This window comes from Rattus norvegicus, chromosome 13, assembly GCF_021556685.1.
Source record: "Rattus norvegicus strain SHRSP/BbbUtx chromosome 13, alternate assembly SHRSP_T2T, whole genome shotgun sequence".
In the NCBI taxonomy this organism is placed as follows: Eukaryota; Metazoa; Chordata; class Mammalia; order Rodentia; family Muridae; genus Rattus; species Rattus norvegicus.
Genome location: NC_141546.1, coordinates 50,995,920 through 51,023,884, shown reverse-complemented (window position 1 = coordinate 51,023,884; position 27,965 = coordinate 50,995,920). Strand labels below are relative to the sequence as shown.

General features: G+C 46.2%; 1 protein-coding gene and 1 long non-coding RNA gene across 4 annotated transcripts in view; one reads left to right on the top strand and one right to left on the bottom strand.

Annotated features, from left to right (window-relative positions):
- Positions 1–3,687: 3,687 nt before the first annotated feature.
- Positions 3,688–27,965, bottom strand: LOC148001640 (uncharacterized). Its single transcript, XR_015635980.1, has 6 exons — positions 27,850–27,965; positions 22,587–22,656; positions 13,373–13,524; positions 11,797–12,011; positions 10,161–10,239; positions 3,688–5,156 (listed from the first exon to the last, which is right to left on the bottom strand). It is a non-coding gene; the product is annotated as an uncharacterized LOC148001640 (long non-coding RNA).
- The window catches only part of Nr5a2 (nuclear receptor subfamily 5, group A, member 2), a 119,870-nt gene continuing 109,415 nt past the window's right edge, over positions 17,511–27,965 (top strand). Inside the window, 2 exon segments of one of the 3 annotated variants that reach the window (NM_021742.1) lie at positions 17,687–17,840; positions 25,345–25,407. In NM_021742.1, coding sequence (NP_068510.1) covers positions 17,777–17,840; positions 25,345–25,407 — 127 coding nt within the window. In that variant the 5' untranslated portion in view covers positions 17,687–17,776. 3 annotated transcript variants of the gene reach the window in all.

Sequence of the window (27,965 nt, the reverse complement as noted above, 5' to 3'; positions counted from 1 at the left end):
GACCTTTCTCCTAAAATGTCCAGTGCCCGAGATGGTGCCTGGTACAAAGCAGATGGTCATTTAATAAACACCAGCCGGAGAATCCCGAGGCCCCGCGTCATCCTGGCTCCGTCCCTGCAAACCTGCTCACCACTGAGACTCTATGCCTTTCCACTTCTCAGACTATTCACCCATGAACCAAGAAACTGGACCCTAACGACACTGATCTCTTCTACCCTACTTTTTTCTTGTTCTGAATCTTTGTCTCCTACTGTGATGGAGGAACTCAGTAGGGTCACATAGTGTGTCTAGTCATTTGATTTTTCATAATATTTGGATGATGGATGACGGAACGAACATACAAACACAAACAAACCAAGTTGTCTCAACTGTTCGACCTCAGACAGCGAGTCTGGATAACAGGAGACCCTAGGAAGAAGGACGACTCAGGGCATGACTAAGTGCTACTTTGTTATGACTTAGAATTATTTCAAACAGGTCCCCAATGCCTTCAGACTTCTGAATCCAACCTTAGGTGTTGTTTGGAAATCTCTGTTGAGCTTATAACTAGCAGAAAGGGTTAGGTAAGCTGGCCACGGTAGCACAGACGTAATCCCAGAGCCAAAAGAATCGCTCTGATTTCAAAACCAGCCTGGTGCACAGAGGGAGATCTTCTCCCAAAAAGAAGCCAAGGAAAGGAGAAAGGAGAAGGAGGGAAGGGAGAGGAGGGGTTGGAAAGGGATAGAAAATGACAGAGGGACAGAGGTGCAGGGTTTGGGGGCACCCACTTTTAATCCCAAGGCAGAGGTGGGTGATTTTGAGGTCTACATAGTGAGTTCCAGGGCAGCCTGGGCAACAGAGTGATACCTTGTCTTAAAAACAACAAAACAAACAAAAAACAAAAGCAAAATGTCAGGGGGTGGGGGTAGAGGGTGGGTGGGGGTGGGGGAGCGCCCTCATAGAAGCAGAGGGAGGGGGATGGGATGACAGGTTTCTAGAGGAGAAACGGGGAAACGGGATAACATTTAAAGTGTAAATGAAAAAATACCCAATAAAAGAAAAGAAAAAGCAAAACGAGAGACATGACTGCTCCGTTCACTTTATACACAGAGTTGTAAGCATGGAGTTGGATCATTTGGTGATGATATCGATCTGCAGAGGAGACTTTTTTTGTCCAAGGAAGGGAATGTGGGTTTGTGATAGACTACCGACAGTACATGCAATAGTTTTGTTTTCTTTTTAAAGATTTATTTATTTATTTTTAGAACAGTGTGGGCCTGGGCTTTTTTTTTTTTTTTTTTTTTAAGGTTGGGAGACGTTTTAAAAGATTTATTGTATTTAAGTACACTGTAGCTGTCTTCAGACACACCAGAAGAGGGCATCAGATCTCATTACACATGGTTGTGAGCTACCATGTGGTTGCTGGGACTTGAACTCAGGACCTCTGCAGGAGCAGTCAGTGCTCTTACACTGAGCCATCTCTCCAGCCTGATTTATTTATTTATTTTATGATATGAGTACACTGTTGCTGTCTTCAGACACACGAGATCCCATCACAGATGGTTGTGAGCCACCATGTGGTTCCTAGGACTTGAACTCAGGACCTCTGGAAGAGCAGTCAGTGCTCTTAACCACTGAGCCATCTCTCCAGCCCAGGTTTTGGTTTTTTTTTTTAATATTTATTTATTTATTTACTTATTTATATGTAAGTACACTGTAGCTGTCTTCAGACGCACCAGAAGAGGGTATCAGATCTCATTACAGATGGTTGTGAGCCACCATGTGGTTGCTGGGATTTGAACTCAGGACCTCTGGAAGACCAGTCAGTGCTCCTAACCACTGAGCCACCTCTCCAGCCCCAGGTTTTGTTTTTTTTAAAGATGGTGAATGTCTTAATTTTTTAAAAGCCAATCTGTCCAGACAGCAGAGAAGTCAGTGCTACTTCATTGTAGCCAGACTTTCTGATGAGCTCCCATGGGCTCCAGGGTAGTGTGTGAGCCAAAGTTGTGTTTAAGTTTTAATTACTGTGCCTAAGAGATCCACGAAACAGAAGTGCCTCTGACCTGTATGCCCCTTGCCCAAGGACAAATACTTCCTGAAATGCTAGAGGCTGTTGTTTATGGGAGATAACAAGCCAGTTTTCACTCCCTTAAACAAGTTTGGTTGACCCATCTGCACCTGATCTGCTTGGTCACATGTGGACCTTGTGGGATTGTCTTTCTAAGGCAGGACTAGGCCATTGTCTAGGAACTCAGAGATGGATCTGGCCAGAGAGTCCATCAACCTGGACAGTATTTTATTACAGCTTTATTCAAATATAGCTTTAAATTGTGGGATTAACAGTAGCTTAATTTTGTTGCCAGTTCATTTAAAAATTAAGGTTGGTCTTTTCTAATTGAACCTTCCTAGAGTAAATAAATAAAATCAAGCCTTGTGTGTTTCAGGGCATTCTGGGAAAAGAAACTTAACTCAAACATAATTGCCATTGTATCTAAGGCTTTTGTTACAGTTAATAACTGTGAGGATTAATAACTCACCCTCACACAGTTGAATAGCACTGGGTTCCCAGCACCATACTTGCCAGAGATAGTGACCTAAGAATTACTTGAGGTTCTAGCTTAAATTTAGAAAAGTTTGTTAGATGAGGGTAGGGGAGATGGCTCAGTGGTTAAGAGTACTGACTGCTCTTCTAGAAGACCCAGATTCAATTTCCAGCACCCACGTGGCAGCTCACAACTGTCTTTAAATCCAGGATATAACACACTCACACAGACATACATGTAAGTGAAACCCGCCAATGCACATAAAATAAAAAAATTTTTTTCAAAAAATCAGCCACATTCTGATGGTCTAACATGTTCACATTCTAGAACAGTCTTTCCTAAGGTTGAGGGAACCATTTGACAAGGCAAAATTTAGCAATTTCAGTCTTCTCCAAGGTCATGCTTCCAGAAGAGACCTTAGGCTCTGCTGGGCTTGCGTGACAATAAGAGCCACACTGTTTTAACCACCCTTCCACCTTGTGCTTGTTACATGGTCTCTACACCTCAGTTTCGTTTTATCTGTTTGTGTTTGAGTTCCTTTGTTTGGGACAGGGTCTCACTGTGTACCCTGGCTTGACCCAGAACTCTGTATAGTTCCCACTGACACAGAACTCCCAGGCCACTGACAACTGCTGCCAGGGGTGCTGAGATATAAACTTGAGGCATGATACCAGGCTATGGTGTGTGTGTGTGTGTGTGTGTGTGTGTGTGTGTGTGTGTGTTTGAGACAGCATATCACTAAGATATGCCCATGCCTGTCTCACAGTCATTCAGCCTTAGCTCTCCCCCACATTCCACCCCTGCCCCAGGGCTGAGGTTATAGGCGCATAGGGCCACAGGGCCACGGCCACGGGCTGTTGGGCCTCAGTTCTTCATTAGTAAAATGGGTGAGGTGAGAGGGTGAGAAGACTTGGTTTCCAGGTTGTTGCACTTGGTGGAACGGGGTCTGGTACAGTAACTCATCTTTGTTCTTGTCACTGCGGAGATAGGGCCTTGGAGCTGACTTGGAGCCCCTACGCGGAATGTTGGGATTAAAGGAATTTACCTCTAGCTGCCACTGTCTAAACCTCTGACTGTGGGGAGGGAACTGCAAGCAAGCCTGCCTCTCATGGTTATGAGCGTTCCCTCCTAGGGCTGGATTGAAGAAAGAATATAACCGAGGCATGGTGGCACAAGTCTTTAATCCCAACACGCAGGAGGTGGAAACAGGAAGAGCTCTGTGACAGCCTGGTCTACATAGCAAGCTCCGGGCTAGCCAGTGCTACATAGAGAGACCCTGTCTAAAAAGAAAAAGAGGAAGAGGAGGAGGAGGAAGGAGGAAGGAGAAAGAAAGGGGAGGAAGAACAAGAAAAAACATGAAATGTTTGGTTGTTGGTTTTTTTTTTTCTAGTAATGGATTAAATAAAGCAAAAAGAAAATTCCCCAAACGTTACTATCCCTCCTGCCCAGGGCAGCTTCTATGTAGGAGTTTCAAGTTTCCTTGTATCAGAATGAAGACATACAAGATCAGGGTCTGAGAGAATTATTCTGTCATCAAACCCATGATTACCCCCACCCAAATGGACTGCATTCCTCAAGTTGCACTTCCAAAAGCGTGGGTATTCTCAGCCAAAGCCAGGTTTCCTACTGGGTGTGGGCAGCCACAGGCTAAACCTCATGGGCTCAACCCTTGACCGTCAGCCGTGCCCCTCACTCCTCCACGCTCAGCTCCGGCTTACCTGAAGAACTCTATCATCCTCTAGTGCTCAGCTCTCGTCTGTTTGGTGGCTCAGTGACAGAAAGATGTGCATCTTGTTTAGAGATAAAATCGGGTCGTGTTTGTCAGCTTTGCTAATGTTCCCCTCATCCCCCCCACCCCCACTCCAGTCTACTCATTGTCCTCAAAACCTGCTCACTGGTGACTCAGACGCAGTGAGAGGCAGATGGCAGATGTGGCTCCGTAGAGCATCCTCGCCTCACAGTGGGAGGGAGAAGGGCATGGCCACTGTGTACCCTCAGCTTGGTGTACCCTCAGCCGGGTATGCAGAAGGCAGGTCCTCCCCACCATCTCTCGAAGGACACCCTGCCCTTATGGATGTCATGCCCCACTGCAGGACTTTGTCCTTTGCAGATCACTTGGTAGCCCTAGAAGAACGTCAATAACTGTCTGCCAAACTGGTAAAGGAGAAGTACCAAGAGCCATGCAATTTACCACAGGAGCTGACACACCACACTTGACCCACTTGACAAACCCTGAAGCCAGCTCTGGCCCAAGCCCTGTTAAAAGCCTGTGGAGAGCTGTGACAACTGGCCCACGACTCTCTACTGGAAAAGCCAGGAGGTCCACACCAGTCCTTACCAACCAGTTGGCCTTGAGCAAATAACTCACAAGCCTCCTCTTTTCCTGATCCTTTAATGGTTATGAGGGATGAGTAGGGGGAAAGGATTCCTGCCATTTACCTAACCTAGGTAACCCTGAAGACTGACTGAGGCAGTCCTTATCTTAACTCAGCCAGGTACCTACCTGACAACAGAGAGTCAAACCTTAGACACTGAGGTGTCATGGTGTGTGAAGCTCGTGTAGAATCCTCACACTCTGGAGGCTGAAGCAGGAGGGCCCTGTGTATCACGACCTTCGAGGATTATGTACTGGCACTGTCTCAAAAAAAAAAAAAAAATTAAAGTCTCCAAAAAGAAAGAAAGGCTATACAGAACCCACTGAAAGCCTTGAGTAGCCGCCTACCATGCCTGCTCTAAAGGTATGTTGTGTGAACCTGTTTGTCAACATCGTGTGTCTTCTTCCTTCGGTCTCCTCCTTTTTCAACTTTTCCTTCTGTTACTGAGGGAAGCTCTCATTACATACACAGCCTTGCTGGCCTGGAACTATGTTAGACCAGGTTTGTCTCAGACACACAGAGATCTGCCTGCCTCTGCCTTCCAGATGGCTTACGTCAGAGGTGCGTCCCACCGTGATGTTTAACTTGACTTTATTTTATTTTTCACAATGCTAGAGGTCAGACCCAAGACCTTGAACAAGCTAAGCCCACAACCTAAGGTTGAGCTTTTGTCCCAGACCTTTGTTCCATTTGGAGGTTTTGTTTGCTTATTTTGTTTTGGTAGGAGTGGGACAGACATCGTGGAAGAAGCCAGAGCCAAGGCAGGGAAACATCTGGAAACAGAAGCGATCTTTTGAGACGTGAGGAAGGGCGTTTATGTGTCCATCATTGAGTTAGACACGTCGAACCATTTTCCTGTCCTCTTCCCACCATCCCAATAGATGAATCATGCTACAGCCAGGCCAAGAAAAGGTTTCTGTGAATGAGAAAGCTGGGGGTCGGGGATTTAGCTCAGTGGTAGAGCACTTGCCTAGCAAGCGCAAGGCCCTGGGTTCGGTTCTCAACTCTTAAAAAAAAAAGAGAAAAGAGAAAGCTGCCCAGTTGAAGGCTTGGAGAGTTCCCGGTGAGCCACTGGCCTTCAGTCTACACTCCATGGCTGAAGAAACCAGGTTCACACATCAGGGAAGAATTATAGCAGTGGTGGTAACCACAGCAACAGGATAAAAATATTCAATGAAGGCAAGTAGGTATACTAAATAAATAAATAAATAACATAAAATTAAAGGAAGTACTTTTTTTTTTTTTTTGCCAGTTGGAGGGAGGGTTCAGCCCACATTTAGGGTGGGTCTTCTAATTTAAATAATCTTAGCTAAATAAACAGATAAATGGCCCGTCACAGGCGAGCCCCTCTGCAGGCTTATCGCCTGGGTGGTTCCAAATGTCAGTCTCAACCATCAGAGGCAGCCATTGAAATCTTGTAGTTGTAAATTCTTTATTTACCTATAACCACCTGCTCTCCTCTTTATTATGTAAATACAAGCAAACCCGATAGATGGCAGCCTCCTGAATCATGCAAAAGGACCAGGATAAAATCTGAGACGCCAAATATTTAGTAGATAAACTTGGAAGTAAGTGGTATCGCCCGAGGGCGGAGCGGGTGGAGCTGAGGGTGTAGCCCACTTGAAGGTGCTCGCCTGGCATGCGCAAAGCTGCGGACTTGATCCTCATCCTGGCGAGTAAGCAACCAGAGAACCTACCACCACGCTGAAGAAAAGTGAAGAAAAATGAGTGTGTTACAGTTTAAGGCTGCCTGCCTTGGACTCCTGATCTTCCTGTCTCGGCCCCCTGAGCGCTGGGGTTACAGGCTGTGTCCCCACCACTGACTCGGAAACTCTTGTTGGTTTTGTGACTTCAGACACAAAATATGCCCTGCGATTTTGGTTGTATGTGTGTTTTATGGGTACACAGGGCATCACATCCCCTGGAGCTGGAGTAACAATGGTTTTGAGCTGCCATGTGCCTGCCGGGGATAAACCTGGGTTCTCTAGAAGAACAGTCGGTACTGTTAGCGATTGACACTGAGTCACCTCTTCAGGCCCTAGCAGGGTCTGTGGTTTTTTTTTTTTTTTTGTTTGTTTGTTTGTTTGTTTGGTTTTGTTTTTTTTTTTTTTTTTTTTTTGGAGCTGGGGACCGAACCCAGGGCCTTGTGCTTGCTAGGCTAAATCCCCAACCCCAGGGTCTGTGTTTTTAAGCTATTTTTTTTCTTTATCGGAGAGCTAAGAATTAAACCCAGAGCCTAAAACACATTGGGCAAGGTTCTATAATTACATTAAACCTCTGGCCTAATCTTTGTGGGTTTTATTCTTTCTCCAATACACTGGAAACCATAATATATAGGAATATGTATCCTTACTCTATTATATCTAGTAAATAGACATTGGACTCATCATAGGTTGCTTTATAAGAAAACAATTCCACTGGGTGTGCTTGTGCACACCTTTAATCCCAGGTGGATCTCTGTGAGTTCAAGTGATCAAGTGAGACACCCTACCTCAAGCACCAACAATGATGAGAAGTAGAGGGATGGAGAAAGAAACAATATCAAGGAAGGATAGTTAAGACTCTCCCTTTCTCACCTCTTATTGAACATTTTAATTTTTCTTATTTCACAAATCACTGAGAAGGAAAAACACCTCTCTGACTCTGTCCGTGTCCCCATCTGTCTGTCTCTTGCGGGTGAGTTTTAATGAAACAGGGTTTCTCTGCAAGGCCCTATCAGTCCTGGAACTCACTCTGTAAACCAGGGCTGCTCTAGAACTCAGAGATCTGCCTGCCTCTGCCTCCCGAGTGCTGTTTTTAAAAGCATGTACCACCACTTCCCAGAAACATGTCTCATAAGTGCTGACCAAACACTGAGAATTGAGTTCTGTGGCTTAGTACAGATTCAGCCACATCCAGTAGTTCAGGCTAGAGAAACAACTGGACACTGAATGCTTCTCTGTTTTCATGCTGTCGGTCAGATGATGTTAGACAGCATATAACTTTCAGACCCGAGAATCAGGAGTATCTGAGATCCGTCTTGATAGTCTGTATTTTAGAAGTCACTTCGAATTCTGGATACTCTTCTCTTTAAAAAAGAAAAAAAAAAGCTTAGATCCTCCGATTTTTTTGTTTATATATTTTTTTCGGTTTGGTTTTGGTTTTGGTTTTTGATTCTTCAAGACAGGGTTCCTCCGTGCAGCCCTGGCTGTCCTGGAACTCACTTTGTAGACCAGGCTAGCCACGAACTCAGAGATCCGCCTACCTCTGCCTCCTGAGTACTTGGATTGCAGGCGTGCGATGTCACACCTGGCTTTGTTTAAACGTTTTAAAAGAATAAAAACTGGAAACAAAACAGAGCATTTGCTCCAATTACTCCAGGTGAGACGTGAGCTGCCAAGCTCTGGTACTAAACAGCATAGAAACAAGCGAATGCCGCACAACTTGTGCGGAGAGGCTGTTCTGAGGGGACATCTCAAACATTCGATTTCTAAAAGACTGACTAAGCCTCTGTTTAATGATTAGTGCTGTCAGAAATGAGTAATATTTACCTGTTCAGAACAGTACTGAAGAAAAGCCAATATCTTTCCAGCCAGATGCTACATTTCCCACAGTTAGTATAAGGAATGGATGGAAAATCTTTACTCATTACTCCTCGCTCAAACCCCCCACTCCACCATTTTACGTAATGTGCCAGGAATCATTACCAAAAAAAAAAAAAAAAAAAAGTCATGCCAATCTTAGCCTGGGTCCTACATGGAATCAGCCAGAGGTGCCGGTGAGAACGTGCAGGTAAGCAATGACTTGGCAAGAGCTGGCAGCTTCTAACATATCTGCAAAACTCTGGGGCCTGTTGTTGTCTGTTTGAATGAGTGGCATAAGGAGCTCGTTCCTCGTGACCCCAGATAACTCGCACACTTAAAGGGACTGGCTGGCATGTCCATGCACATTGTTCACTGGAAGTCTAATAATTTTACAGACACAATAGTTCATAGATACACCTCTGTGGTCCTGGAAGAACACACTCAGGAAGTTTACAGCCACTGTCACTGATTAACTGGTCTTTAACATCCTCGTGCAGTATGGGTTCAGATGACATTGTCAAGTGCCTTTTGGATTTTGGCAGCGAAGTCTTGGGGTCATTAGTTATCTGTCAATCATTTACAAATCCTTTCTGAAATCGGTTGTCGAAGAGAGCATTACCATTATAAACGTGAGTTCTTTATAAACGTGTATTCTTTTTATAAACGTGAGTCACGATCAGCACAGGAATGACGAAGCTCACCGGGATGAGAAAGGTGTTCAAGACAGAACGCTGTTACAGAAGATGCCCACGTTCGTCACAAGGGAATGTTGACACTGTCCCTTGAATGAGAAAAATAGTTCCTAAAACAGGAGGCTATGAGTGACTTTGTGTTGGCCCCCACAGAGTCCCAGGGGAGTTGCTTGTTGACTGTGGCTGAGGCTGAATGCTAGGCAGATGTTGTTTGACCTATGTGTGAACGATACTTCAGTCTCTCCTTCAGAAAAACGTGCTCCTTTCTCACCAGGTACAAGTATTTCTATTTCTATTAAATTAGCCCGAGAGATAAGCTTCAAAAGACCAAGGTAACTCATTAATACAACGTTGCCTCAGCATGCCAGGAAACTTCAAGGGAAAGTGGGTAGAGGCTGACAAATTAGCAGCGGCATTTGGGAAAGTCCTGGTGGGACCCTCCGGTGACATTCTTCACCCCTTTGCAACCTCCCTCCAACAATGACCGTTTAGTCAGAGGCAGGTGGCACAGCAAGAAAGCCAGCGTGTGTGCTGTTGCGTGTTCTGTCAGCCAGGAGCAAGAAAGAGAAGCAGAAGAAATCACACGGTGATATTATTAAGCTCCGGGAACCTTCTACAGGAAGCACGGGAGCACGTGCTAACAGTGACTGCTTAGGATTGGGGTCAAACGGCAAACCTGTGTATCTCCACAACTCCCTAAGGCCTGTTCTCGCCTAAGATGCCAAGTCACACAGCGCTTTTGTTTATGTGGCAGAGTCTCATTATGATGCCTAGGCTAGCCTCAAACCTGCTTTGCCCTCCTGTCTCAGCCTCTGTCATACCTGGGTCACAGGTGTGTGGCACTATATACCTGATGACCTTCTTCACATGTGGAAGGGCACTAGGCATCAGCTGCATATGCTGTGACATCTGAATACGTTCTGATAGATCGTCTTCTCTCTCTCCCAAAACACCGTGCCTCCCCCCCCCCCCCGCCCGTGCACATCCGTCCATGAGTTCCCTTCTCACCATGACAACCACCGAACTCCATCACTTGTGTTGTTTTCTTCCTAAGGATTTCCAGGCTTAATGAGGCCAAGCATTGGATCTAGAGAGACGGTTCAGTGGTTAGGAGCACTGGTTGCTCTTCCAGAGGACACGGGTTCAATTCCCAGAAACTATATGGCAGTTTACAACCGTCTATAACTCCAGTCCAAGGGATCTGATACCCTCACACATCTATCCCTCCCTCCAGACAGACAGACAGACAGACAGACAGACAGACAGACAGATGAAGGTGAAACATATAATGTCTTCATTATGGACATAATATTAAAATAGATAAATATTTTAAAATAAATAAATAAACAACAGCAACAAAAACCGAAGGCCAAGTGTTTCTTTGTCCTAGGAAGAGGCAGGGCAGAGTCCTAAGCTTTCTGATCCCAAATGACAGGTTGCTGACCACCCTGCCTCATGACCACCCTTCCTGCCAGCAGGGTCTCGCCATGTGTCATACTCAGGTGGTTTGCATGTGGTTGCATGTGTCTCCCCAGACCACATGGCTTAACAAGGAAATTAGAGCAGCTGGCAGCCTGATAACAGGATCTGGTAGACTACAATGTCCGGTGACTGGATACTACACCAATGCTTTAAAACTGTGTCTCCAAAACTAAGGCGGGTATGGGAGAAGAGCGCCCTGCTCCAGAGTGTTACACACATGAACACGCATGGAGAAACGCGTGGCCCTTCTGCATTTTCATCTTAGTTTGGAGAACAGGTGTGTGTGCTGTAGCCATTACACCTTATTCCCACCAACCCCAGAGGGTGGAAAGTTCAGGGCATGGGTTCCACAGTGAGCTCAAGCCCAGCCTAGACAACTTAGTAGGATCCTATCCCAAAATAATTAAAGTAAGGCATGCTGATACAAGCCAGTAATTCCTACATTTGCAGTGGGGAGTGGGGGCAGCAGGAGCAGGAGTCCAAAACTAGCCATGGCTATACGTATGTTTGGAAGACAGCCTGGGCTACATGAGACCCCGTTTTAAAAAAGAAAATGAGGCCAGGTGTGGTGGCACATGCACTCGAAGGCAAAGGCAGGCAAATCTTTGTGAGTTCAAGGCCAGCCTGGTCTACAAAGTGAGTTCTAGAACAGCCGGGGCTGTGTTACACAGAGAAAATATGTCTCAAAAAGCCAGGAAAAGAAAAAAAAAGAAAGAAAAGGAAGAAAGAAGGAAAGGAGGGAGGGAGGGAGAGATGGAGGGAGGGAGGGAGGGAAGAAGGAAGGAAGGGAGGAAGGGAGGAATCCAGTTGGTGATTAGCTGAATAGCACAGTACTTGCCCGGCATGCATGAAGCTCTGGTTAAGTCCCCAGTGCACACACAAACAAACAAGTGTTTTGAAATCAATACTTATTTATGGGCCGCAGTATAGCTCAGTGGTAGAGCCTTTTCCTAGCATACCCAGCACTGGAATTAAAAGTAAATTTAATCTAAGTGAGCAGCATGGGCCGAATTGGTTGCATTGGGGCCCAGGACTTAACACTCAAAGAAACAGTCTTTGCCAGCACGCTCCGCAGGTCAGGACTGTCTGCTCCCAACGCTGGTGGGAGCCACCCTTTTTCAAATTACTTACTTTCCATGCATCGATAGCAACCAAACCTCACCTTCCTAAGGTCCCACGGATATGTAACCAAGATGTTTTCCACATCCCGTGGAGCACAGTCACAACGTGGTCCCTTCTAATTCATCCTTCCAGAATTCACACAGACTTCCAAACTTGACAGCCCAACCTGGAAGAAGTTAGGAAGAAGGGTCTCTCCCTCCGCCTGCTTTCTCTTCCTTCATCCAGCATGTTGGACGCTCTGTTCCAGCATCTCAACTGAAATGAAGGGAGAAAAGGGATGGAATGAAAATCCTTCAGTAACAAGTGCTAAGGACAAAGAGGGAAAGGGTATAAACTCTACACTAACTGCTGTATCTGTTGTGTGGTATGGTTTTTTTTTTCTATATCTGTCATCTCAAACTCACTCGGTAGTGACAGTTGACGGTGAACTTCTACTTTTACCTCATGAGCACTGGGAGCTCAGGGGTGCCGCCAGCTTTGTGGGTGTGAGGCAGACACTTTGGCAACTAGTGGGTGAAATTTTGTTACAAGAAATGTTCAAACGTTGAGGCAGATTCCACATGAACACATACACCTAGTTTAGCCTACTTAGTTTAAACGCAGAACTGTACTATGTGAATGGCTTAGAGTGACGAAGGCTGTGAGGCGTATATACGTGTGCCTTAGTTCCCTAGAAATAGATTCTCTCCCAGGCAACTGAGAAACTAAAACACACTTCAAAATTCATCGTCGGGGTTGGGGATTTAGCTCAGTGGTAGAGCGCTTGCCTAGCAAGCGCAAGGCTCTGGGTTCGGTCCCCAGCTCCGGAAAAAAAAAAACAAAAACAAAAACAAAATTCATCGTCAAATCCCGCTGTGACATAAATGTGTTGCCTGCCTCTGTACCCTCACCCATCAAAACTTTAGAAAAGGTCCCTTCCCTGTTTACCAGCCATACAATAGCCACAAACACTGACTTCTTCCCAAGCAGAGCTGATGGTGTCCCTTAATCTTACAAATTCTAAAACTGGCACTTCAGCCTCACTGACATTCTGATTTAAATAACGGAGCTACCAGGATTTTTTTTTTAAAAAGATTTATTTGTTTTATGAGTACACTGTGACTGTCTTCAGCCACACCAGAAGTGGACATCAGATCACACTGTGAGCCACCATGCAGTTGCTGGGAATTGAACTCAGGACCTCTGGAAGAACAGTCAGTGCTCTTAACCACTGAGCCATCTCTCCAGCCCCAAGCTACCTGGGTTTGAACATATTCATTAAGGAAAGAAATGTGCCCACTGCTCTATTCATCTGTCACTTCTTGGTTGGCCTCGAACCTCATCAACTCCAAGTCCTCTTGTATCTTTAAATTACCGTAGTTTTAAAGTTTATCGCTTCCAAGACGAATGGATGGAACTTCACCCAGTACACCTTCTCACTAACTGACCTGAGGTCAGGAGGAACTTGGATTTTGTTGTTTGTTTGACTTGGTATCAGTTCTATGTTAGAACTGGCAGATCTAATGCTGTTCAGTGGGTAGCCCAGGCTAGCCTCAAACTAATGGCAATCCTCTTGCTACTGCATCCCAGGTTCTGGGATCCCAGGTGTGAGTCTCGATGGCAGGAGGTACACTTACAATGATCATGACAAGAGCTGTGACAGCCAAATCCTGACTTCCATGGTGTCAGGTTTCACAGACGTCAGAAAGCATTCGAACTCTCAGAAAGATGGCGTCCATGGCCAAGCTTCCATCCATGGGATGTCCCCTTGAGCTTTCATTTTGGAATTCTAGGAGGGAAGAACAACCAAATGTTCAACAAAGATGACATACCCCACTTCACTCTGATTCTGTTCTCCCCACTCTCCTGTCTCACAAACACAGGGAGCTTACTTTAAACTATATCAAACCAATAGACCTATTGTGCTTCCCAGGGGTCAGTGAGAAGATTCCACAAGTAAAGGAACCCATGGTGGTAGGAGAGAACTGACACCTGGGTGTTGTCCTCTGACCTCCACATGTATGTTATGGTATGTGCATGCCCACCAGCGCGCGCACACACACACACACACACACACACACACACACACACACACATACACACACCACCACCACCACCACTACCACCACCACCACCGATAACAAATAACATAATAAAAATTGTAATTATGCTTTCTGAAGACTTAAAAATGTATTCTTGCATTTACATTTAATACAGCTGCTTCATGAAGTAAATCCGACCTCTAGTCAAACCAAGCTCTAAGAATTCAATTTCAGTCGGGTGGTGTTGGTACACACCGTTAGTCCCTGTACTCGGGAGGCAGAGACAGGTGGGGTCTCTGTGAATTTGGGACCAGCCTGGTCTACAAAATGAGTTCCAGGATATCCAGGTTGGTTACACAGAGAAACCCCATCTCAAAAACAAGCAAACAAACAAGCAAATAAACAAAAAGAAACAAAACTCCCCAAAATTCCAATTTCCCCTGATTGTATTATCCACAGACCTTCGAGATTCTTCAAAAAAATCATTTAATGATAAAAGTGGGATGACTGACTCCAAGAAAAAACACTGACACGATTGTTCTAGCTGTGCACCTAACCGCTGTTTGCACATTTGTTTTATTTTATTTTTGGCTTTTCAAGACAGGGTTTCTCTGTGTAGCCCTGGCTGTCCTGGAACTAGCTCTGTAGACCCAGGGTGGCCTCAAACTCAGAGACTGGCCTGCCTCTGCCTCCAGAGCGCTGGGACTAAAGGTGTGTGCTACCCTACCTCTGTGTTTGTGTGTTTTAAGAGCGATGAACAAGGCTGGGGATGTAATTCAGTGGCAGACCACTTGTCCAGCATGCAGACGTCATGATTTCCATCCCCCGCACTAGAACAGCATACAGGCCAGTGAGCATTTAAAGGTATTTTCAGAAACCCGACAAACACAAACCCTACTACCGCAAAGAAAACAACTGGTGGCACTTTTATCCAATGAGAAAACTGGATCCCAGGAAACGTGTGCCTTACACTGTGCTTGAGTCCTTCCCGGGACAAAAGGATTGGCCAGATGAGTAATATCAGTCAATGGGATTTTAAAAATAATTTCTACCTAATATATGATCAGTGACTGGAAAATTACAAAACCTAGTAAGTGTCTATTTCCTGCCACTAACATGCGATATTACAAGATGTGCTTGCAGTGACCTGTTTGAAGCATACGAGAGCCCAAGGAGCTGTTTACTGATCCAGTGTACAAACTCCAGGGATGGGTTTCACAGTCGGAGTCTCCACTAAGCTTTAAAATACCACTGGTGGAACCAGGTGGTGGTGGCACAGGCTTTAGTCCCAGCACTCAGGAGGCAGAGGCAGGTGGGTCTCTGAGTTTGAGGCCAGCCTGGTCTACAGAGTGAGTTCCAGGATAGCCAAGGATACACAGAGAAATCGTGTCTCAAAACAAAACAAAAAACGAACAAAAGCACCTGTAGAATTTTGGTATGATATATATTTTAAAAATCCATAATTATCAGAAAAGAAAAACAATTATAACACTCCTTTATAATGCTGGCCAGCCTAGGCAACATAGTAAGTATTAGGTTTGCCAGGACTGTATCTCATGACCACATCTCAAAATAATTAAATGAAGAAATACTCCCTCCTATCAGTAAGTGTTCCTCATTACACTCGAAAGGAAACAGCATCTCAACTCAGACTGAACATAAACATGAGGGAAGCCAGCTGGTTACCACGAAGTCACACAGTGATAAGATTCGTGAAAATCCTACCAATTATTTTACTTATTATTATTAATACTTATTAATTATGTTTGTTTTCTGAAACAGGGTTTCACTGTGGTGCCCTGACTGTCCTGTGTAGACCAGTCTTGCCTTGAACTTCCCAAGTGTTGGGATTATAGGCGTGCACCACCACTGTCCAGTCCTTTAATTTTTTTTAAGATTTATTTTATGTATATGAGTAGACTGTAGCTGCCGGCAGACACACCAAAAGAGGGCATCAGAGTCCCTTATAGATGGTTATGAGCCACTATGTGGTTGCTGGGAATTGAACTCAGGACCTCTGCAAGAGCAGTCAGTGCTCCTAACCGCTGAGCCATCTCTCCAGCTCCAGCCTTTACTTTCAAACATTATTTTTCATTTGAAATGAGTTGTGTATAACAAATGATGCATAATAGGCTTGGTAGTATTCTCCATTGAAATGTTTTAAAGTTTCTCTAAGCTAGTTTCCTCTTTTTGTGCCATTTGCTTCTTTTTTTTTTTTTTTAAGAAGATGTATTTATTTTTACTTTACGTGGGTGAATCCTCTCTCTGTGTGGATGTGTGCAGCATGTGCAGAGCCACCGGGGTGGGAGTCACAGACGGTTGTGAGCTGCCACGTGAGTGCTGGGAACTAAACCAGGTCCCCAGCAAGATCAGCACCAGCTCTCCAGGTCCTCTTCTGGAGAAATTACTGCTCTATAGCCCAGCATGGCATTCAAAGCACCACTCTCCTGCCTCAGTCTTTGAGTGCTGGAATTACAGAGTTTGACACTGTACCCAGCTGAGCCCAGGGATTTGCATATGCTAAACTTGTACTCCACTCTTTGTGGAGCTGAGGACCAAACCCAAACCCATGGCTTTGCTCTTGCTAGGCAAGCGTTCTACCACTGAGCTAAATCCCCAACCCCTTCCACTCTTTATTTAGCTATGCTGAGTTCCTCCATTTTAGCTTCTAGAATAGTAAACACTAATAGATCTGTTATATGAACAGTGATGTTTCAGAGTCCTAAATAATTTTTAAGAAAAAGGCTGCTTTGCAGACTTCTGTGTCCTTTAAAATATACACAGGGAGATTTCTGGCATATCACACTGTTGTTTGGTTGTTCAAAGAAATAACAGCAAAGACATAACTGACAAGATTTGACATCCTATGATCTTTTAAAAATCCCTTGAATCTCAGCACTCTGGAGACCGGGGCAGGGGGATCTTTGCATTCAAGCCCAGCCTGGTCTACAGAGTTTCAGGACCGCCAGGGCCACACAGAGAAACTCTGTTTCAGGGAAAACAAACAAAGAAAAAGCAAAACAACACCCAAAGTTGTTTTCTTGTGCACAAGCACCCAGTGTACCCTCTCCCCCTACACACACACAGGTGAGCCCCCCACAAATACACACATACTCATATATACAGAACGATATATGAAAAATGCCTATATTTACCATTTGGCCCAAATTTTACCTCAAGGTGTTTTACTTTATGGAGGTAAAGAAATTACTGTTCCAGCCCTATGACCAATACAAAAGCAAGCCAGTGCCTATCCTAGTAAACAAACGGGGTTGTTTTTGAAGGTGACTGGTCAAATGGTAAAGAAATGACCGTGAGCTTGCAAATGCTACCTGTAGAGTTTCAAAGTGTCAATCATATCTACAGTGATCACTTAAAGAATTAATGCCGGCCGCCGTTATCATCTAAGATGTATTTGCAGAGGTCAGAAGAGCAGTGTCTGTCCTTCTCCATGCCAGAAGCAAAGACATCAAAGGGCCATGTCACAAGCTACAGTGGACTTAAGGTGGTTTGGAGATTTTTATCCACTAAGTATGATCTCCTGACCCCTTGGGTTTACAACTTTCCACTCTCTGGGCTGCAGAAGAACCCCTCCTTTTCTGAGTTAATCATTTCTTTGCCATTATCTGCCCAGAGTTCTTATCTCTCTTGCTGTCACTTTATAACAGGGTCCTCTTATCAACCGGCACAGGGTCATGTGACCAGTCAAAGCCTATTGAAAGCTTCCTTTCTTGTGATTAGAAACCATCATGAAACTGGAGCCATGGTTTACAGCAGGTCACGAATGCTGGAAAAAGTACAGAGTCCAGGAGAGCATGGCTTGGGCCTTTCTGAATTCTGTTTTTTTCCCCCTTTTTTTCTTAACTTTCACTAAGGAGATGAGGGTTACGGTAGTCTGAGGCTTCCTTCCCCAGGTCACAAAATATGACAGGCTGCAACCTTCCCCACGTTCAATGATTTCTGCAGTAAGCCAAAGGACTGCCAATAATTTCGCTAAGAATGTCTGCTAGTTCGATTACTGGGGATTTTCAAGACTTTCTTAAGCATGGACTTCCAGCTATTGGTAAGTAGGAAGCCACTCTCTTAGCATCTGGCTGTTTGCGCTACTCCTGGTGGATTTGTGTTTTAATGCAGTACATTGCCTGTGGTGATTATTAAAAGCACACAATAAGCCCGCGCATAGTATCACACATTTATTTTTCTTGACATTGAAAGAAGCAAATGAATAGTTCAACACATGAATATCATTTACTGTATCTGGTGTTTGGGGATGTCATTGTATTAGATCGATGTGGCAAAAACTTAGTTTTTGGAGACATGGTTTGTGTGTAGCTCTGGCTGTCCTGGAACTCCGTTCTGTAAACCAGGCTGGCCTTAGAGATCCACCTGCCTCTGCCTCTGCCTCTGCGCCTCTCTGCCTCTCTGCCTCTGTGCCTCTCTGCCTCTGCCTCTGCCTCCCAAGTGCTGGGATTAAAGGTGCATGCCATTACTGCCCAGCAGAAAATATAGTTTTTTAATCATCTATGTCAGCCTTAATAATTTCTGATCGTTTTGAATCAACCCATGCCAAGTAAAATTTTGAACAGTTTGAAACAAGCAAATAACATCAATCAGCCATTGGTCAAAAAACTGACAGGGAGCTTCCCAGCACTGTGACATTTCAAGGTATCGGACCATAAGATGTCTCATTCATTGTAAGCCTATAGAAAAAAAAATTTTTTTTTGTTGTTTCTTGGCATTCAGGAAAAAACAAAGTCAGACTGTGACTGTGACTTGCTTTTATAGACAGAAATAACCATATATCCTCCCCATAAGTGGAATGTTTGGGCACATTCTAGGAAAGCACTCAGTCACTGGGCTACATACCTAGTCACTATGAAGCATCTTGGGATTCCTTGTTGTTGATTTTGGGGGATGAGTGAGGTTTGGGTTTTGTTTTTGATTTCCTGAGAGACAAGGGGTCTCTCTCCTGTCTCTCCATAATACCGGAACTATAGGTGTGAGCCACCATGCCTGACACACTTTTTTAAAGGATAGACATCCACACACATACATTTACACCAATATAGAGCCATAAATTTGGTGGTTTTTACCATAAATTTAGTAAATTTAGGATTACAACGCGCCCCTTCTGCTTCCTCTGGACAGGAGCCAGGGTCGACCCTTCTCCTGGGGTCCTTGCGTCTTCAGTGATCGCCAGTTCAGTCTCAGAACAGGATAATCAGGGCCCCAGCTCTGTCCCTTTCTCTGGGGGCAGCCTGCTGACTCCACCTAAGGCACTGATTGCTTTTTTTATGGTCCAGCTACGCCCTGAAGTATCAATTGAGGAAATGTTCACCAAAAAAAAAAAAAAAAAAAACGTTCTGTACTTACAAAAAAGAAAACACAGGGAAGCGAGTGCCCTGGCTCTTCAGAGGGCAGGGACACTAGAGGCTCTGTGAGCTTTGCATCCACCAAAGGCTGAGCATTTATTTCACTTTGCAACACGGCGCTGGGTGCTGGCTAGCGGGCTGGCGGCATGCAGGAGAAAAGCTTGCTCAGTGCTCACACAGGCGCAGGGCTCCCTGGGACCTGGGACCACACACGTGGTGCTCTCGCTGGGTCCCTAGCCCACCCTGGTGAATTTAAAGATGGCAAGGTAGCTAGCGGAGTGCAGACCGCAGTCGAGCCGAGCTCTTTTGACCCAGTGCACCGCAGTAGTATTTCAAAGGCTCCCCTGGTACTGAGGCCAGATGGAACTAGAACTGATAGACCTCCAAGGGGCTGCTGGGGTCATACCTCCCCAGAACCGTATGAAGGAGCCTTTCCGACCTTGACCAGCTTATACACCCAAACCTCAGGCTTGCCTAAGCCCTTCAGATCGCTAGATCTCAAAATAACCATTCAATTCTACCAAAGGGATAGGGGGAGAGAGTAGGAAAAAAAGGAAGGGAGAGAGGAGGGCGGTGAAGAAGAGGTCGTGGGGGCAGAACCTGTCACCAGCATAGTAGCTATGTAGGAGTATTTAGGCATATTTCTCCTGGTTTTATAGCCCTCTAGATAATTTGGAGAGTGTTCCCACATCTCGGTGACTGGAAAGAAACTATAGGCACCCAGATTCCCATCTGTTTACCCAGGATCACTCCGGTAGCCTTGGCAGGGCTGAGCTGTCTGAAAGCCAGGACAGTGAGACACCTTCAGACCCGGGGCTTGAAGAGGCTGAGACCATCCCTGAAGGAAAGCTGATCTTTCACTGAGTCTTTTTCCATTGCACTGGGCAGGCCCACTGAGGTGGACACCCTGCCTACCCTTGGGTAGCTACAGAGCTCAGAACCTGGGTAGTTTGGAGATGGCAAGCTACAGGCAGACTCCTGAAGAGAGGAGTTGAGGTTTCCAACACCCAGCTCTGCTTAGCTGTTTTAAGTGTTTGAGACTTGAACCACGAAGCCAGGGAGCTAGAAAAGACTCCTGGTGCAACAAATTCTGGCTTCAGTCCTTGATTTGACTCCTCTGCCTGGCCCATTGACCAAGATGATCTGAATTCAGTCATGAACTCTCTTTAAGCGTCAGACTGACCCTTTTGCTCCACAGCCCCAACCCCCACCCACATGTTCCTACTTCTCAGTCTGACCCTCCATTGCTCTTTACCCAATAGGAAGGAAAACTTCTCTGGGAGAGTCATTTGGCTTCAGGGGAATTCAAGAGTTGGGGGAGACATGGTCCTCCTGGGGGGAGAGGGGGTATGAGCAACATTAACTTGAGAGCTGGTGCCTGGGAAATCCAGATGTTCTGAAATTCTCCAGACAAATTTCTACTTAAAAAAAAAATCTCTTGGTTATGTTTTGATTGGTAAACAAAGGTATCTAACTTTTAAACTACAAATAATGTCAGCTGTCTGGTAAGCAATTCTGTCTAGGGATAATGTTATGATCAAGAAGGAGGGTGTCAAACCTTGCAAGATGGACAAGGTGGCTGGTACTGCTCTCTTAAAGGATCTATTTTTAGTGGCCCTACCAGAAAGACAAACTTGGGCAAAGTGACAGGAAAGAGGACAAAGCTGTTATTGATCAACAGTCAGCTGTAAAGTTTACTTTGTAAAGCCAATTTTCTTTTAAATTTTTTTTATTTTATTAGTATACATTCTCTGTGTATGTCTGTGTGAGGGTGTCAGATCCCCTAGAACTAGGGCTCCAGACAGTTGTAAACTGCCATGTGGGTTTGGGGATTTGAACCTTGGTCCTTTAGAAGAACAGTGAGTGTTCTTTACCTTTGAGCCATCTCTCTCAAGTCCCCTCAGAACCCACTTTCTCACTAAATCGTGGACTCAGAAAGTTTGCTTGCTTTACAAAAGCTCACTGACTGTCAGCATACTGCGCTGTAAATAGAACCCCAGCAACAGCAGCTTATCTCAAATCTGCTCCTCCTCCCCTTCCTCTCTCTGATATTCGGGGATTGTAACTTAAAGTCAGTCAGCCATTCCCCAAAGAGGATTGTAAGTGGATCTTTGTATTCCTTTGCATTCTGTAATGGAAATCCCCCCTAGAATTCACAAGGGTGGAATGAAGATATCAGCAACAACCTCCGGGAGGTAAAGGTGGATGTAACTGTAACGGAGATGAGAAGGAAGCTGGTGGTCCTAGCCTCGGGTCATTAGAGGGTGCGCTGTGACAATGCACATGGCTGCTGCCTGTATACTATGCCAAGGACATTGACAACATCTATGCTAGCTAGTATGAGGACGATGGGGAGGTCCAGAAAAAGGGACCCGTACTGCTGTTCTATGGGGGAAGAGGAGAGGCAAAGCTTGTTTTCAAACAGTTTTGACAAATCCAGTTCTCCCTCCCTCGGGGAGAAGTGCTGGATTCCTTGCTCAGGATCTGGGATCTGAACACACAGTGTCTTTGTTCCCTCCCAGCTCAAGATCATCCCCTCAAAGGACCTGAGTAAAAAGTTACTCTGCTACCTTTTAAACCCTGCTAGGTTCTAGACAAGGAATTGACCCCGTGTAAGGTCACTCTGCTAGCTTTTAAAACCTTCCAGGCTCTTGACAAGGAGTGGCATTACTGCTTTTTGTCTTGTGTGTTCTCTCTCTCTCTCTCTCTCTCTCTCTCTCTCTCTCTCTCTCTCTCTCTCTCTCTCCATCCCCACCCCCCACCCCGTGTGTCTCTTTCTCTCTGTTTTGAGATAGCTTCTCAGTTTACAGTGAATGCTAGCCTCAAACTCCAAGTTTTTGTTCTGCAGCCTCCTAAATCTTGGTATTCCTGGCTCGCTCAAACACCTGGCTGCTGCCACTCTCTGGGCCCTTCCACCCCCAACACCTGGCCATACTTCATCTTTTCCAGTTCTGGGTTTTGCACGTGACAGGAAGGTGATGTGTCAAATAAGCAGCACCCCCAGGTCCCAATCCCATCATCTCTTGATGATGAAAATTACCTTCTGGGTAAAGGAGACATTGACACACTTTGAATGGTGCAGGCTTAAAGTGTACTTATATGAATGTTCTGCCTGTCTTTCTGTGTGCCTGGTGCCAAAAGAGGGCCTCTGATTGAGCTGAGTTACAGGGAGTTTTGAGCTGCCTTGTGGGTGCAGGGAATCAAACCTGGGTGCTCTAGGAAAGCAGCCAGCATTCCAAACTGTTTGGCCATGATCTCCACACCCCTGAACTGTGAAGCCTTTAACTACCCCTCTCCCTTGGGTCCCCATACTCAAGGGTGACACTACTGTAAGCCGTAAGCCTAGGTCTCCCCTCGTTGCCCTTTTATAGACAGAGGACCCAAATAGCTGCACAGGGGAATCTTTATTATCTCCTATCAGTCAATCGCTGACTTACCTGAAGAGTAAGGTAATCTCAAAGTAGTCTCTTCTGAGAAAGGTTCTTCCTCAGATCCTAGCAGTGGGATCTACAGAAACAAACAAACAAACAAAAAACAAAAAAAAACAAAACAAACAACAACAACAAAAAAATTAAGGGCGGGGCAGCGGTGGCACACCTTTAATCCCAGCATTCCGGAGGCAGAGGCAGGTGGATCTCTGTAAATTCTAGGTCTACAGAGCCTGCTCTTCAGAGCAAGCACCAGGACAGCCAAGGCTGCACAGTGAAACCAAGTCTTGAAAGAAACCCCTCCCCCCAAAAGAAGTCTTTTCTTAGCTCAAGAACTTCCCACTGAAGTCGGCGGATAAAGTTTAGCACCCTGCCCACCGTGCCCTAAAGGCCAATTTCTAGCCTAGATTGAGACCAGGTGGGCTTACTGAGGCGAGAAGTTAGGTGTTGCCACTGCGGTTCACTACAGACCTCTTGGAGGACTGGCTCCTGGACTGTCTTGGGCTTGCTAGTGCCGCGTGGTGTTTGGTCTGGTCTACTTAGCCCAGATAATTTTCCCACTCCGAGGTTTTGTAGACTAGATCTCTTTTGAAGATCGGGGCCTTCCAAGGCAGGGCGAGCTGGGACCCGGATTGAAGAAAATTCCCAATGAAGTTCTCTTTAAATACAAAGAGCCTTAAATTTCAAAAACTCCCTCCTTTCCTTTAGGACAAGGGTGGTGGGCTCCAGCAGTAGAGAGAGGGAAATAGGGATTACTCTGGCATTTTCTTTCCCAGGCGTAAAACCCGGGATGGGATATTTATTAGGACACTCCCTTAGAGAATTAAAAATCTGCAGGTTTGCCCCAAACCCTGGATTGGCTGCCTGCCCTCTCCCCGGGAGGCGGAGGCGGGGGATGTCCCCACCCCCACCCCCCGCGGCGTGCCTGCGGAGTTTATTGGAAACAATCACTACAAAGAGTTTTAAAAATGTTTTTTTAAGACTTCGAATGACTTCAGTTTGTGTTTTGTTTTGCAAAGCTTCATCTACTAGGTGCGCCGAGGTTTTTTGTCTTTAGCTGCGCTGAAAGCCCGCAGTTCTTTTTAAAACAAAGCGCTCCGGGTGAGGGCGTGGAGCCCAGGGAGGAGAGGCGGGGGAGCTCAGCCGCCAGAACCCTGCTAGCAAAATGCAGTATTGGCTCAACTGAGTTTTGCAGCTTCACCTGATGGAATGTTCAAGTGGGAGGGGTGGGAAAAATAGGGAAGTCAGAACTTCAGGAGTTGATAAATTCGTTTCTCTTTTCCCTTGGGCTATCGTTGCCAGGTCAAGAATAGTTTAAAAATCTAGGATTCTTCTCGGGCTTCAGATGTAGATGATACGTAGAAGTAGATACGTAGGATCAGAAAGGTAAATTTACTCAATTCTTTTTCTTTCCTTCCTTCCTGCTTGTTTGCTTGCTTTTTTTTTTTTTAACATTAAAGTGGGGGGGGGGAGCGAGAAAGGAGGAGGATGCGTTGCATTTTGTTTACCAGGATAAAAAGTTTTGCAAGTTCTCCAAACTTCTCAGGTGCGCGGGAAAGCAATGTCTGCTACTGGTGCTTCTAGCGCTCAGGAAACTTGAATTAGTCCTGAATAGTTTGACTTTTTCTCCCCTCAGCTGCAGCCTAGGTTTTGAGCGCAGGGCGGATCGGCGCTTCTTAGGTCAGGTCAAGGGCAGGTTTATTCTCCGTGTGCGTGCTCCACCGAGAGGTTCGCCACCTCCGGAAGGGAGAAGACCGGAGGAAAACTTTTCAGTTGCATCCTCGCGGGTGGGGAGTGCGAGACCTCGTCAGCTCCAGCCAGCTGGGTGAATGGGGCGCGCACGGCCCCGGGAACGCCGAGGCTGGATAAAATATGCCAGGCCTGCGCTTCTCGGGCTCATCAAGGCTGCGGGAGCCTCCCCGAGCTATCATCCTTTGTAATTGCAACCGTCAATCAACACTTGAAGACAAAGTCAAAGCCGGGAAGGGCAAACCCGGGAGACTACCCTTGCTGGAAAGGAGGAGGCGCGGGGGGGGGGGGGGTGAGGAGGGAGAAGTTGGCTAGAAGTTTGCTGGATAGTGCCAGAGAAATTCGGAATGCTCGTGGTAGCTAGGGGAAACTTAACTTTAGGTCTCTGCCAGAAGTAAGGCCCTGGTGAATTCTTACATGTGCTTCCATAAAGAGGCAGAGTAGCATTTGATAAAAGATATCTCCGACGGAGGCTAGGATGTGTGCGCCCCAGGTCACAGTTGAAGCGTTATGGGGTCCGTACTGACTGTAGTTGGCTCCAGCATTTAGATCACATAGGTTCCTTTGCACCCCTTTCATCTCAACTCGCCCACCTTCCCCAGAAATTTTAGTCTCTTGGGCCTCATCTGAGACTATAGGAACCTAGAACCAACCCAGGTAGAGGAAAGGTGAACTCCCTGAGCTGTTCCTCCTCCTCCTCCTCCTCCTCCTCCTCCTCCTCCTCCTCCTCCTCCTCCTCCTCCTCCTCCTCCTCCTCCTCCTCCTCCCCATCCCTCCTCCCCCCTCCTCCCCCCTCCTTCTCCTACCTCCTCCTCTCCTTGCAGCATAGCTCTAGGGTACGGAACACCACGACCCAGTCAAGGTCACAGAACTGGTCCTATGTTTCAGTGGGATCTTCAATGGAATAAGAGGGTGAAGGACCCAGAGTGGGTGTTAGGTTATCTAGAGGGCATTGGGAGGGGGCACTCCGAAGGCTCGGAATGAGACTGGAAGCTTGTTGCCTTCACTCCTCCTTCAGCACCTGCACCAGGATCAGAGACTCCACACTCCCCCAAACTTGAGGAAAAACACCGGGAAAAACGTGAGTGTGGCCTTGAATTTCCAACAAAACCCAGCTCCTGTAGAACCCCCACCCCCACCCCTGTGTGTGTGGGAGAGAGAGAGAGAGAGAGAGAGAGAGAGAGAGAGAGAGAGAGAGAGAGAGAGAGAGATATGGAGGGAGTAAGAGAGGGAGGGAGAAAGAGACGTCTCACTATGTAGAACTGATTGTCCTGGACTAACTATAGAGACCTTACCTACACCCCTGACATAGACCTTGCTGGAATCAGAACTCAGAGAGATCCTCCTGCCTCTGCCTTCCAAGTGCTGGGTAAAGGTGGGAGGTGAAAGGCAAAAAGGCAACTTGTTTTTTAGGTCCCTAGCCTTTGGGGCCCCTTCTTCAGTTGGCTGCTAGACAGAGGCGCTGCCTAGGCTAGATAGATCTTCAAAGCAAGGGAAAGCCAGGGATAACCAGGGACACTACTTAAATGTCAAAGGCTGGATTCTTTTAGACCTTGTCTTGGACACCTATTCCCTGTCTCCCACTCCCTCCTCATCTATGAGGCTTTTTCTGTGGGAAGAGAAAGGAAAGCCCCACTTGACCTTTGGCACTCATCACTCTGTCTTTGGAAGATGCGCTGGGAGAGGGGGTGTGCGCAGATTGGGCTGGAAAGCCACTAACTTGACCTAAGTATGTCCTTTCTGGCTCAGGAGCTGGTGCTACTGAGCATAACCGCAAAGTTCACCTCCTTGGGTCAGCCTCTGGTTCTGGCCAGCTTTCTAGCCACAGTCACAAGGCTCTTCAACTCTGGGAGCCACTTCTTGCAAAAAAAAAAAGGGGGGGGGCAGACCAAGAAGCTGGAGTTTCTGCATCCTTTCTTGACTGGTGGGTAGGAAGATGATAGATAAAGACCACTATGAGCCCTGAGAACCGCAGTGAGAGTAGGAGTTGCTCTTAAAGCTTTGAAATAAACTGATGGAGTTTGCCTGGACTCTCAAGTAAAGCGGGCAGTAATGGGTTGAGCCTGGGGACTTACTCCCTTCCTGAACTATGTAAGAAACGTATTTGTAATTCAAAGTGATGGCTTAAACAAGGGGCAATACTGAAAATGCATTGACATTGTTACTCGATACTAACGTGAAAGCCTGAGCTTTAATAGTCACTAATATAGGCAAATTCAGCCTGCTCCACCACACAAACTAATTGGCCGATCCCCCCTCCCAATATCTGTGGCCAGAAGGGACATGCTTAGGCCACGTTAGAAAGCTAAAGATGCTGCGAACACTAGACATTAAATGAAATCATTTAGATTCTGCAGTATATGTTTTAAAGCAAAAAGAAAGTCAATGTATTTGAACTGCTAGCCATCAGTGGATAGCCTACCTCATATAAAAGTATATGCGGTGATTTGAAATAATTCATTAGATACTAGACTGGGCAGTTTATGTGATCTCTGTGCCATTTAAATAGAATAAATTCAGATCTTTTGAGATTCAAATCCACCCCCTTGTGGGTGGACTCTGATAATTACCCAGTCGCACAGCAGACCGCAGCTACGAAGCTTTGCGTGCGTCCAGGAGGCTGGGAAGAATGTTTTTCATCTTGTTGGGATGAGATCTGAAAACTTTAAAGATGAAGCTGGGCTAGTGGCCTAAGAGCTTGCATAACAGATGGTTCTTTATAACTTAAAAAAAAGGCTGAGCCCCGTGCGGATTGGGTGGGGGGCATGGGGCCACCAAAGGGACTGTAGAATATGGAAGGAAAGCAAGGGCTGAACGTTCTGTCCAAACTCGGCTCTGACTAAAAATTCAATAGTCACCAAGATAATCTTGGACCCAAGTGTTCTTGTCAGAAGCAGTGAAGGTGGGTTGGTGAGCGGCGTGGGGAAGCAGAAGTGGCTGTCTTTTACTCTAATTCCGTGGAAAAGGAGAGAAACCTCAGTGACTTAGCTGTCCCCAAAGTAAGCTTTAGCCCCTGGAGTCTTTAGGGCACAGCCACTCAGTTGTGCCTCTCTGATAGCTGCATTCAGAGAGGACCTTTGATAGTGGGGCCAACTACCCTCCATTTATGAACTTAACATCCTTTTTCTCTTCTGGGTGTTTTAAGTGGGCTGTTCACTCCACAGGTCTCCTTCCCCACACTCACACAAGGACCACCTACACCCACACTCTCCAGACCTTCTTGTTTTTCTTCAGTTCTTTGAAATGGCCAGTCTCAGCCCTCACCCTGGTCACTTCACTTAGACACAGGTCGCTCCTCAATAGCTGAGAAACCTAGTAGCATTTACATCCCCCACTCACCCCTCCCGTCCCAGGCCAGGGTGGGGTGGAGTAGATTAAGGCGGGGTGAAGAGGTTGGGGCAGGCACCGAGGCCGAAGCTTCCTTATTGGCTAGTGGCTAGTGTCCGACCTGAGTCCGGAACCTGCGTCCCATTCACTGTCTTCACCTCTCACCTCCCCCCCTGACACCCCCCTTCCAGCTTACCTCCCCTCGACAACTGGTCTTCCCCTCTCCTGGCTCTGTCACCGTCCGGGCTGGAAAGGGTTGCTCTCCACCCTAGAGCAGTGGGAGGTTGGAACTTCAGAACTCCACACTTGTGA